General features: G+C 41.7%; 1 protein-coding gene across 3 annotated transcripts; it reads left to right on the top strand.

Moving 5' to 3' along the window:
• Nucleotides 1–709: 709 nt before the first annotated feature.
• LOC307045841 (butyrophilin-like protein 2) lies at nt 710–10,834 on the top strand. 3 transcript variants are annotated; one of them, XM_079691821.1, is made up of 8 exons: nt 719–1,027; nt 1,640–1,738; nt 5,400–5,738; nt 6,373–6,711; nt 6,847–6,939; nt 7,021–7,350; nt 10,049–10,387; nt 10,518–10,834. In XM_079691821.1, the coding sequence occupies exons 3-8, from the start codon at nt 5,594–5,596 to the stop codon at nt 10,529–10,531; spliced, it is 1,260 nt and encodes a 419-aa protein (XP_079547947.1). In that variant the 5' UTR covers nt 719–1,027; nt 1,640–1,738; nt 5,400–5,593; the 3' UTR covers nt 10,532–10,834. The 3 variants fall into 3 exon arrangements, with proteins under 3 accessions (XP_079547946.1, XP_079547947.1, XP_079547945.1); XM_079691820.1 differs by lacking the exon at nt 1,640–1,738 and having other exon boundaries at nt 710–1,027; XM_079691819.1 differs by lacking the exons at nt 719–1,027; nt 1,640–1,738 and adding an exon at nt 2,132–4,723.
• Nucleotides 10,835–11,148: the final 314 nt, after the last annotated feature.

Consider the following 11,148-nt stretch of genomic DNA (forward strand, 5'->3'; position numbering starts at 1 on the left):
ATTTGATTGGCAGTCAGTTGTTGATTACATGCAGACGTTGATAAAGCTACAGCTACTTCAACATATATCACACTAATTCATAAAGCAATTTAGACATTTTGATGTTCCGGACCTTTGCATGGGGAGATTTTCTGTAACTGGACCTCGTTGAATTTTAGTTGAATACCCCTGGTCTAGTGACATGTATGTCATCTGTAATTCCTTTCATTCGAATATGAGTCAGCTAGTCTATACATATTTTTTCCATCTTATAAAAAGCCAAAATATGTCAAATTAGTACACAATAAAGAACATAGACTTCTCTTAAAGCAAGTCATCGTAAACAAGCCAAATAGTTACCGCCTGTCCATGTCACACCAAAGTCATTCTAGATCGGTTTGTTTCCGAATGATTACATATAGTTCATTAATTCAAGCTCTGCAGAATCTGTTTGAGAGTAATTGATTCAGTTATTAATATTACATTAATATTAATGCCTTCATCCATTAAGTGTTGCAACTGAAAATGCTTAAGATTGTTTTTATTACTTTGTATACTGGGAAGCTTGTCTGAATTTTAACAAATATTTTTGATATATTTTAAGCAGTGTGACAGATTTCCTAAAGGAAACACAGTAAACTTCTTTGCTGTCCAGGTAGCTAACCAGTTGTCGTCCTTGTTTTGATTTGGAAAACAAAGATGTGAATCTGGATATCTTTCAATCTTTGAGGATTCAGAAAGACCTTTCTTTTTCTTTGGGTTTGTAAATGTAACACAAGGAGCTGCCCAGCAGATGTCGCCATTTAAGACTGCAACAAAAGCATGAACCAACTTCCTTATTGCTCAGATGTTATACAATTAAACTTGTTTTCCTTAACCTGATTCGTTACATTCCTGCGACAGTCAACCACGGGGCACTTTCAGTAAACTAAAAGTAACGCTTACTTTGTGATCAGTTTATAAGAAGAAAAGTGAAGGAGAGAATCTGATTTTGGTTATTTCGTCATGAAGATGAAGGCGTTAGTGGGGTTTTTGACCCTCGTACACGGTATGATTACCTTCTTCTTTCTACTCTCATGTCTACAGCTTCAGTTTCATGTAGCCTCGTAAATCAGCAGCTAAAACCACAGTTTTGAGTTAAAATTAACACATTTCAAGGAGGCTAAAATCTAATTGAATGATTTATAACAATTGAAATGTAGTTTGTGTTTTTGTTTGTGAGTGTCACTGCCTAGAAACAATAATATAAATAGAAAATAGAAACAGAAACAGACAAAGATCTATTCTCCTGTTTCATATGACCACTTCAATTGAATATGTAAAATGCATTTGCTAATAATTTTCTTATTGTCATTTTGAATGCTTACTTTACTTGTAACAGAGTATTTCTGAAAAGTTGTATTTTATACTTTTATTCAGGCGCGTTTCCTGGACCTGGAAACATTAGGGGCTTAGCCCACAGTGGCAGGCACGTGCACGAATAGACATCAAAGTGGGCTTGAGCCCCTGCCTTTTTTCTTCCTCCAGAGAAAGTGCCCTTTTTATGGGGTGTTTTTTTTTTTTTTGCTTTTTTTTTTCAATAAATGAATATATATCTGCTGCTGTTTGCGCACAGTTTCCCTTTCCAAAAATATATTGATTGAATACTAAATAAAATCAGGTCGGGAGATTAGACTGTGAAGTTCCGATGCTCCCTCTGCCCTTCCTCCACGTCTCCTGCGCAGCGGTGCGGACATCGGCAGTCCCTTCAGACAGACAGGTAGCAGCACCTCCCACTTTACTGTTCCATGTTATGCCGGCTTTTCTTGGCTTGTTTGAAGGTGAGTGGTGATGAACAAATGACTAAACTGCCCGTGCCTCGAGTTTACAGCTAATTAGCCAAAAGACAAAAACAAATAGAGTTAACTAAGGTACAGGGACACGGGAAGTCAGTCAGAGTTGGGGGTGCCCGGCGGTGGGGGGGGGGGGTGTAACTGTGACGCGCTGGGGGGGGATGCTAGTGGAGCATCGCAGCGAAACTGTGGGGGTGGAGGGGGGTGCGAGTGCTAGTGGAGCCTTGCAGATGGGGATGCTGCAGCCCCCTCAGCACCCCCCTTCCGTCCATGCTAGGGTACTAGCTAATGGATAAGTTAGCTCAAGGTTTAGCTAAGGCAATTTATCATGGGCATAAAGGCTCTACTTTACTTAAGGCAGCGTTTCTCAAAGTGTGGGGCGCAGAGATGTGATAGGTGGGTCGCGAATGGATGTGATGAACGGGAGTTTTAAAAATAAAATAAAAACCTACTAAAATTTATTTTTTGCACCTCAAGCCGGAATCGAACCTGGGTCCTCGCGGGCGTTAGTGGACTGTTACAGCCGGAGACTCGCAACGGCGGTGGACATTCACAGCGCCGGATCCGCCGGAGCCTTGCTACGGCGGGTGCGGTACCGGCGCAGTGGCGCTGTGAAAGTCCACGGCCCACCTATGTCAGAGCCAGCGGCCCACCAAAGGCAGCGGCCCACCGGGACAAGTCCCAAATCTCCCGATGGCCAATCCGAGCCTGCTAACACACACACAACTAAAACCAAAATCATTTACAGCGTTGCAGTCGGGAAGAAAAGCAATGTGGAGCGGCACCTCACCACTTCACAAGGAGTTTAACCGTGACCCTTTTCGAAATCCCGTTTGTGTCCCCCCACTTTACAAATAGGCCTCTGCTTATTATAATTTTTTAACGCAAGCCGTCATCGCCATGGAGGAGCACACAGCCTCTGTGAGCGAGCGAGACAGAGAGAGAGAGCGAGAGAGCTAGAGAGAGCACACATTTATCTATTTAATATAGCCTGATGTAAAAAATAAAGTAAGAAATCATTCCAATGTGTGCTATAGGACAGTCAAAAAAAAAAAAAGTTTAAAACGGGAGTGATTCGTAAAATATGCATAAATAAAAAGAAAGAATGCTAACTAGGTAACATAAGATAAGAATAAACAAGTTTAAATGATTTGTTATTGGTTTTGATCATATTCTAAAGATGTTTGGATGATTGAAAAGTATACAGCTCCCTTTCAGTGTGTCGAGAGCTGTATCCATAAATTCATTTTTTGCTCAAAGTGCACCAGATTGAGGCATTTCACTTCAACATTAAAAAGAAAATCTTCCTGGGGGTGCATTCCCCCGGACCCCCCTAGAGGAGGTGAGGTCCACCCCCGAATAAAGCAGGTTAAAATAACTAAATTGCATACATTTTCTTTTAGTAAACATTGAAAACGGGTCCCACAGACCCAAACAGCACACAAAGGTTAAAGGTAAGCATATAATAATGTTCAAATATGCTAAATATATACAGTGCAAAAAACTAAAAAAGAGGAGTAAAAGTAGCTCTCACCCTGAAAAAGGTTGGAGACCCCTGTTATAGAACGATACATTTGACAATTTTAAGCTTGGCCTACCATTTTATTGGAGTGATGAAGAATAGGTGGGGCTTGAAAAGGCCCACCTGTTCAAAGTGGGGAATGACAGAAAAAGTTTGAGAACCACTGACTTAAGGGGAGACACTACAGGTGAATACAGTAAAATATGTATCTAATAACGTCATCACAATCGCCACATTGATATGCAAATTAGGCGTGAACTAGGCCTAATTAAAATGCGCACATTTGCATGCAGTAACCAAGGCATGGCAGATGAAAAGGATAAAAAAAAACACCTCACAACTTCCCAAGATAGTTACTTACGTCAAGTCAGTATTTTCCCCGGAAATGTTATGTTTAAATTCAGATAGCTTTAGATCTATAGATGAATTCAGACATAACGATCTTTTTACCTGTAATGTCCATGCCTTAAACAGTAACTTCCTAATTTTTATTGTTGGCTGCTAATTTAATAACTATTAATTGTAGTAGTTTGTTGTTGTGCTTAGTGAATACTAAAGAAGACCATTGTCTCTGTGTTAACTGATTATTTTGTAGAATTCTGTTGAGTACAATTGCGTGAGTGTGAGGGTATTAAAATAAATTGGTCAGTAAGTCAGAGATGTGCAACTATATTTAACTTTTTGTTTTTAAAACCTTTTTTTATCAATTATTATGAGAAGTGCCCTTTTTCTCACTCGAGCTCCTGCCCCCAAAATGTCTGTGCACGTCCCTGGTCAGTGATAAGCATAAGTTTCACTTTCCGAGAAATCTCAACCTCGTTCATTAAGAATGTATGTTTCTCTGTTGTCCACGTTCATAAAGCATAAAACAACACCATCAGAGCGCGGTGCAAAGTATCTATATTCGTCCGCCGTTCTTATTACACATCCATGTAGTCCGCTGAATAGAAAACTGTAGTTTCCTTTCCCCTCAGCAGCAGACGCACATTAATCACGCCCGTTGGCGAACGATAAATACGTCGGAAAGTGAAAGTGCAGTCGGATTCTCAAAGCACCGCAGTCTCTTCTCCTAAATACTTTTGAATTCTTCTATCCACTATTCCTTAACCCCGTGACGTTTCACACAGAGGTCAAGGAATAAACGATCGGGGCTGATTTGTTGACTATTCGACTGCAGTCAATGAACCAAATTCCTTATAATTCAGCTTTTTTTCCTTAACCTGATTCGTCCGATTCCTGCGGCAGTCAACCGCGAGCCACTTTCAGTAAACTAAAAGTGACGCTTACTTTGTGATCAGTTCATAAGAAGGAAAGTGACGGAGATAATCAGATTTTGGTTATTTCGTCATGAAGATGAAGGCGTTGGTGGGGTTTTTGACCCTCGTACACGGTATGATTACCTTCTTCTTTCTACTCTCATGTCTCCAGCTTTAGTTTCATGTAGCCTCGTAAATCAACAGCTAAAACCAACGTTTTTATTTAAAATGAACACATTTCAAGGATGCTAAAATCTAATTTAATGATTTATTACAATTGAAATCTAGTTTATGTTTTTGTTTGTGAGTGTCACTGCATAGAAACAATATTAGAAATAGAAACAGAAGCAGACAAAGATCTAATCTCCTGTTTCATATGACCACTTCAATTGAATATGTAAAATGCATTTGCTAATACTTAGTGTCATTTTGAATGCTTACTTTACTTGTAACAGAGTATTTCTACAATGTTTTCTTTTATACTTTTATTTAAGTAAAACAATCTGATTAGTTCTACCGCCACCATCATTTTGTACCGTCTCCATGTTCCCTTTTTTGGGAGCAAGTTGTAAATTATTCTTATTTAAGTTTATTTAGATCACTTAGACATTTATCTATTTATCTAGCTTTGATAAATTCTTAAATGCAAGTGTGTCTGAGTATTTGTAGGATAAAAGGTTTATCTTTATATAAATGTCTTTGTAAATATATTATAAACTTTATTATATAAACATTTTTTGTGTGTGTAAAAAAACAAGCAAATAAAATAATACATTTATAATTGAAACATCCTTTTGTGTGTCCTTCAAGTTTCCCAGCAATATCCAACTGTTAGCGTGTATGAGGGGGTGGAGTCTGTCCAGCTTCCCTGCCAACACTCCACGGAAACTGAGGACACAACAGTGGAGTGGTATCGATACGGTTCCAATCCCTTTGTTGTCCACCAGCATCAGCATGTGTTTCCGACTCTGTTTCAAAACCAGCATTACAGCGGCCGGACATCAATGTCCGATGATGCTCTGGAAACTGGAGACCTCAGCCTCACTCTGAAAGAACCCCATCACTCTGACAGTGGCGTCTACATCTGCCAAATGATCAGAAAGGGAGTGGAATTATTCCGCCAATACGAAGTGGAACTGCAGGTCAAAGGTGAGGAACATGTGTTTAACATATGACATGTCATGTAATGTGTCCTTGTTTTCACCCCAGCCCCTCCGACAGCCTGTCACACATGCTGCCCGTTGGCCTTTATATGAATTGTTTGCTTCTACACTAATGTACTGAACGCCATGTATATATCCTTTTAAGTTCGTAAACATGTCTATGCATATATTTGTAGGTATTTGTACATTTAATGGTTGTATGTTTTTGACGTGCAAAGAAGTTATTTTAGATAATATATACATAATAATAATGGGTTTCATTTATAACGCACTTCATATTTGAGTTCAAATCCCGAAGTGCTACAAGCAGTGAGCAATTTAGAAACAGTACACAACCCGGTAGAATGCATAAAAAGCAGTAAAAACAAGCAATACAAATAAATAAAAGGGTAGTAACAAATAAAAGGTCTAGGAAAAGGCTCTATTGAGCAGATGGGCTTAGAGGCCTTTTTTAAAAGCATCCACGGTCTGTGGTGCTCTCATGTGGTTGGGGAGAGCGTTCCACAGACTGGGAGCAGCTGAGCAGAAGGCCCGGTCTCCCATAGTACGGAGCTTGATCCTGAGGGGTTTGAGGAGGTTTGACATCAATATTTGAGACATCATTTTGTGTGTCCTCCCAGTTCCCCAACATAACTCAACCATTACAGTGTATGAGGGGGAGGAGTCTGTCCAGCTGCCCTGCCAGTCATCCTGGTTTCTTAGTAAGGACACAACAGTGGTGTGGAGTCGCTTCGGTTTGAATCCCTCAACCGTCCACCAGCCTCTTGACGAAAAGGAGCCCCGTTTTCAAAACCAGCATTACAGCGGCCGAACATCTACGTCAACTTATGCTCTGATAACTGGAGACTTCCGCCTCACTCTGAAACAACCCCAACTCTCTGACAGCGGCGTCTACACCTGCCACGTCCATAACAATGAAAATGACATTTCAAGGCTAATTGTGCGCCTGCAGGTTACAGGTAAGGAACAAACCCTAACCCCCTTTTCTACTTATGACTTTATTAGAATAAAAAAAAAGAAGTTTATACGTATAATAATGTTGCTGTTTGGTGTACAGTAACAGAAAGTCATGTTGTTGATTATGTTGCCAACAGAACGGCCCATATTCCCTCCTGAGGTAGGTCTTGCTCTGGCTGTTTGTCTTGCTCTGGCTGTAGCTGCCTTGGGTTGGTACAAAACCATCACAGGTATGTAGTATGTTGTCACAGGACCTAAGATCACAGTTTGTGTGTTCGTGCTGCTGATGCTGTTGTTTGTTTCCCTCTCAGTCTCTTCTGTAGTGGTGAAAGAGGGGGTCTCCTTTGTAAAACTTCCTTACAAAACCATAGTCCCTCTGCCTGAAGACGTCACCGTGGAGTGGAGCCGTTGCGCTCCAGAGCCAATGAGGGTCCACAAATATTGTAACGGCAACAACGATCTTATTAGACAGGATGAGTTTTATTCCAATCGCACAAAGATGCAGAAGGAACCGCTGAAAACCAAAGACCTCAGTCTGACCCTCAGGGACCCGTGCTACAGAGACAGTGGAACCTACATCTGCACCGTCCACAAGGACAGAGAAGCCGTGACACAGAAAGTAGTACGGCTCCGAGTCAATGGTCAGTATTTTAGATACCAGAGTGTAGACTGCAGCTGCTAGCATGTTATAGAGAATGTAACTTCATCAACAGCAAGTCAGCAACCTTTAAAGGATACTAGTGATCGCAACCTGTTGACTGACCTGTATGCCTACAGCGAGTTAGCATGAACCTGTTTTACTTTTACTTAATTCATTGATTAAATATTAATATATATTAATAATACTCTCCTGCTTCAGTGAAGAGCTTCTCTTTGTTAAGGCTTTTATCTTTCGAATGTAGTTTATTCATTAAGGATGAGAAAAAGCTGATAAATGTTGACTGCTGCTGCATTTGCTAGGCCCTTTCTCATTTCTCTAACTCCCCTCCTCGACTCCCCTCCTCGACTCCTTTCCTCGAGACTTGCTGCCGCCCACAGGAGATGCGAGCGGAGGAGCCGAGGAGGGGAGCCGAGGAGAGAGGAGGGGAAGCAGCAGGCGGTTAGAGAAATGAGAACTCCTCTCCTCTGAGCGGTCATTTTAAAGAGACGTCCATTAATGATGACAGGAGGCACAGCAGCCCTCTGTCTGATGGACAGATGTGTTCATGAAGACTTATATATATTTACTTTTAATTCATTCACAGTGCGGTATAATGAGACAATAGCAGGCTACAGATGCGGACACACACACACACACACACACACACACACACATATATATGTGTATATTTATATAAATATATACAATTTCAGAATCAAACAGAGCACTCTCATAATAACGCAACACTATCAGAGACTGGATATATCGCCCCCTCTCCCCTCTCGCTACAATGAGGAATTGAAATTACGTGCCAAAAGTTTTATTTACAAGTATTAAAAGTAAGCATAGGACGCCAAACCAACGGAGACCCGTCTGTCCGCCGCATCTACGCCCTGCACCACACACACACCTACACACTGTACCACACACACAGACCTACGCACTGTACAACACACACACCTACACACTGTACCACACACACACACCTATGCCCTGCACCACACACACCTACACACTGTACCACACACACACCTACACACTGCACCACACACACCTGCAGCTCCTAAAGCATAATCAGCCTAACAGCCGTTGTGTATTTTATTAAGTGAAGCACTAAATGGTTTTAGAAAAAGATTAACTCTTTGTTTGTAGATATCTACTAAACTAAAGCAAATACAGAGAGTAGGCCTGTTATACTGAGTGATATATATTAAACACACTGCTCTGCTTTCTGCACGGACCTAGCAGCTGTTCCCTCTGTAAACATTGCGTCGCCATGAAAGCAGTTACTGAAATAATATCCAGGGTATGCATGCAGAGCTGTGATTGGCTGAGATAAGTCCGGCCGTGCGTCACGACTCTTTGAAACATCTCTGTTCCCGGAAATGCATCCACGAAGGAGCCGTGGAGGACCGTGGAGGACCCATGAGTGTCTCCTCGGTTATAGCTCCTCCAGAGAGCCTCCTCGACGCTCGATCCACGTTCCTCGAAGTGCATTTAGAGAAATTAGATGTCCTTCAACATGGCGCGCTGAAATTCATTTCCGGGTCACTACCGGAGGACCGAGGAGTCGAGGAGGGGGATTTGATGAAATGAGAAAGGGCCCTAGACTCTATCCTCCAAAATGGCCGCACCGCCCCATAATACACCCTAGCCTCATCCCAATACCCCTCCTCGACTCCTCCTTTCCCTCACTCGCGTCCCTTCCTTGCATCTTAGCTCCGCCTCCGTAAGATGCGAGCAAGAGACACAAGAAGGTGACGCGAGGACAGAGGAGTCCTCAGGTATTAATTGGGATGTCCTCGTTCACTCAAACGTCACTCTTAAACGACGTCTGTTAATGATGACGTGCACAGCTGTATCCCCTCTCATCGGGCTTAACTGATTAACCCTTTGAACCGGCCCGTTTGTTGTTAAATATTTATTTAAATGAATGAATCTTTCTCTTGTTAGTCAAGGAATTCAATGTATGATGGTTGGTCCTGCTTTTGTGTTCCGTTTTGGTGTAAAACGTAGCCTACATTTAAATACAAATATAGTTATAGTAACGTGAAAGCCTTTTAGAAATGAATTGCACATAATAATTCCCACGGAGCTGTGAGCACTTATACATTTATGGGACGGTTTTCCACTCATCTTCCAGTTGTCGGTTTTCCTCTGTTGAAATGGACCAGCTGTGAAGGTGGGGGCGGGGCCAGGTGGGGGCGAGGCCAGCTGTGAAGTTGGGGGCGGGTCTGCTCGCGTGTATTCTCCCTTTCGTCTCCTCCCTCACCCCTCCTCGACTCCTCCGTGTGCATTTCAGCTATTGGGAAGTCCTTCAAAATGGCGTGTCTTGATCGATTTCCGGGTCAAGTCCCGGAGGAGGGGAAGAGAGGAGTCGAGGAGGGGTATTGGGATGAGGCTCCTGACTCCCATTCCCAAAGAGTTTTAATTCTGTTTGGTTTCAGTTTAAGATCTATCACCAAAACTAGGCGTTAAGAATTAGGTTGATTATCATGGTTACATTTTAAATAGACATTCCTACTTGCATCCATACACTACCACACATTCTGTCCCGGCCCATTCTCATCCTTATCTAGGACATTAATAACCACTGATAGCCATTAGCCATTTATCCATTCAATGGACTCAAATGATATGAAATCAGATGTTATCACCAATGATGCTGTTTGTAATTGAGGGTCTGTTTTCCCTTTTAGTCCCCCAGGAGGTGGTGGCGGTCGGGGATCGGGCTAAATGTGTCACACTGCCCTTCAAAACCAGAGCTCGGCTGCCTGCAGATGCAACGGTGAAATGGAAACGTTTCGAGTTATACAATTCCTCGACAGTCCATGTGTATCAGAATGGCCAAGACATGTCTGAGGTGCAGCATGACTCTTACAGAGGCCGCACAAAGACGAGGGAAAACCCCCTGCAAGCTGGAGACCTCAGTCTGACCCTGATTAACCCCAGTCATGAAGACATCGGTGCATACTCATGCACCGTCGAAAGGGACGGAGACGTCATATGGAAGAGATCGGTGAGGCTCAAGGTCAAAGGTCAGTACTGTAGGTAAAGATCAGAGGTCTCTTTAACAGGAGGATGATGTCAGTGATCTTACATATTCCATTTGTTCTTTACAGCAAGACTTTGGGTTTTGGCTAACTGATGCATTTGTTCTCTTTGCAGTGTTATGGTTTTAAAGAAGAGAGGACCGAAGACGAACCAGATGGCGCCGTGAACAAGCAGCTTCTCTGAACCAGCGATATGTTCACTGTTTAATTTGTTCACTGATGTTAACGCTTCAGTATTGAATTCAAGTCTCTCCTTCCTTCGCTCTCTGCCTGCAGGTACTATGTGGTGTAACAAATCTGACGCTAATGTTAAAAATGTTTTTGTGATTTCATAATTGTTTTAATAATGTACGTTTCTGGCTGTAGCACATGCTCCCTGCTCACATGATCACCTTTACATTATCAATAAATAATCTGATGATATAATTGTTACCAGTCACGGGGAATCTTTTGTTAACTTTCCTGATAAAACCTGAGACACTAAGATTCATTAAAAAACTTTGGATCTCTTACTGTACTGTAACTCTTGTGAATAATATTCAGAACTGAATTCGTCTGTTTTTTTACAAGCAATTTCAGGCAAAAACTTCTTGTCACTTATTTTAATATTTTTAAGTCCTGGATTTCAAACCTCATTATTAAAACATATTAATAAGAACATCAATTCATTAATGATTAACAAAATGGGTTCTAAGCCAAACATGTAAAGACTATTTTTACCGTGTGAAATATATTACAGTAGCATA

This window comes from Notothenia rossii (genome assembly GCF_949606895.1).
Source record: "Notothenia rossii genome assembly, chromosome: 7".
NCBI lineage: Eukaryota > Metazoa > Chordata > Actinopteri > Perciformes > Nototheniidae > Notothenia > Notothenia rossii.

Bases quoted from the DNA above. Each gene is read 5' to 3' on its own strand.
- LOC307045841 (XM_079691820.1), top strand. From the start codon at position 985: ATGAAGATGAAGGCGTTAGTGGGGTTTTTGACCCTCGTACACG. The intron at 5,739-6,372 runs GTGAGGAACATG...GTGTCCTCCCAG, and splicing joins AGTGGAACTGCAGGTCAAAG to TTCCCCAACATAACTCAACC. The intron at 7,351-10,048 runs GTCAGTATTTTA...TTTCCCTTTTAG, and splicing joins AGTACGGCTCCGAGTCAATG to TCCCCCAGGAGGTGGTGGCG.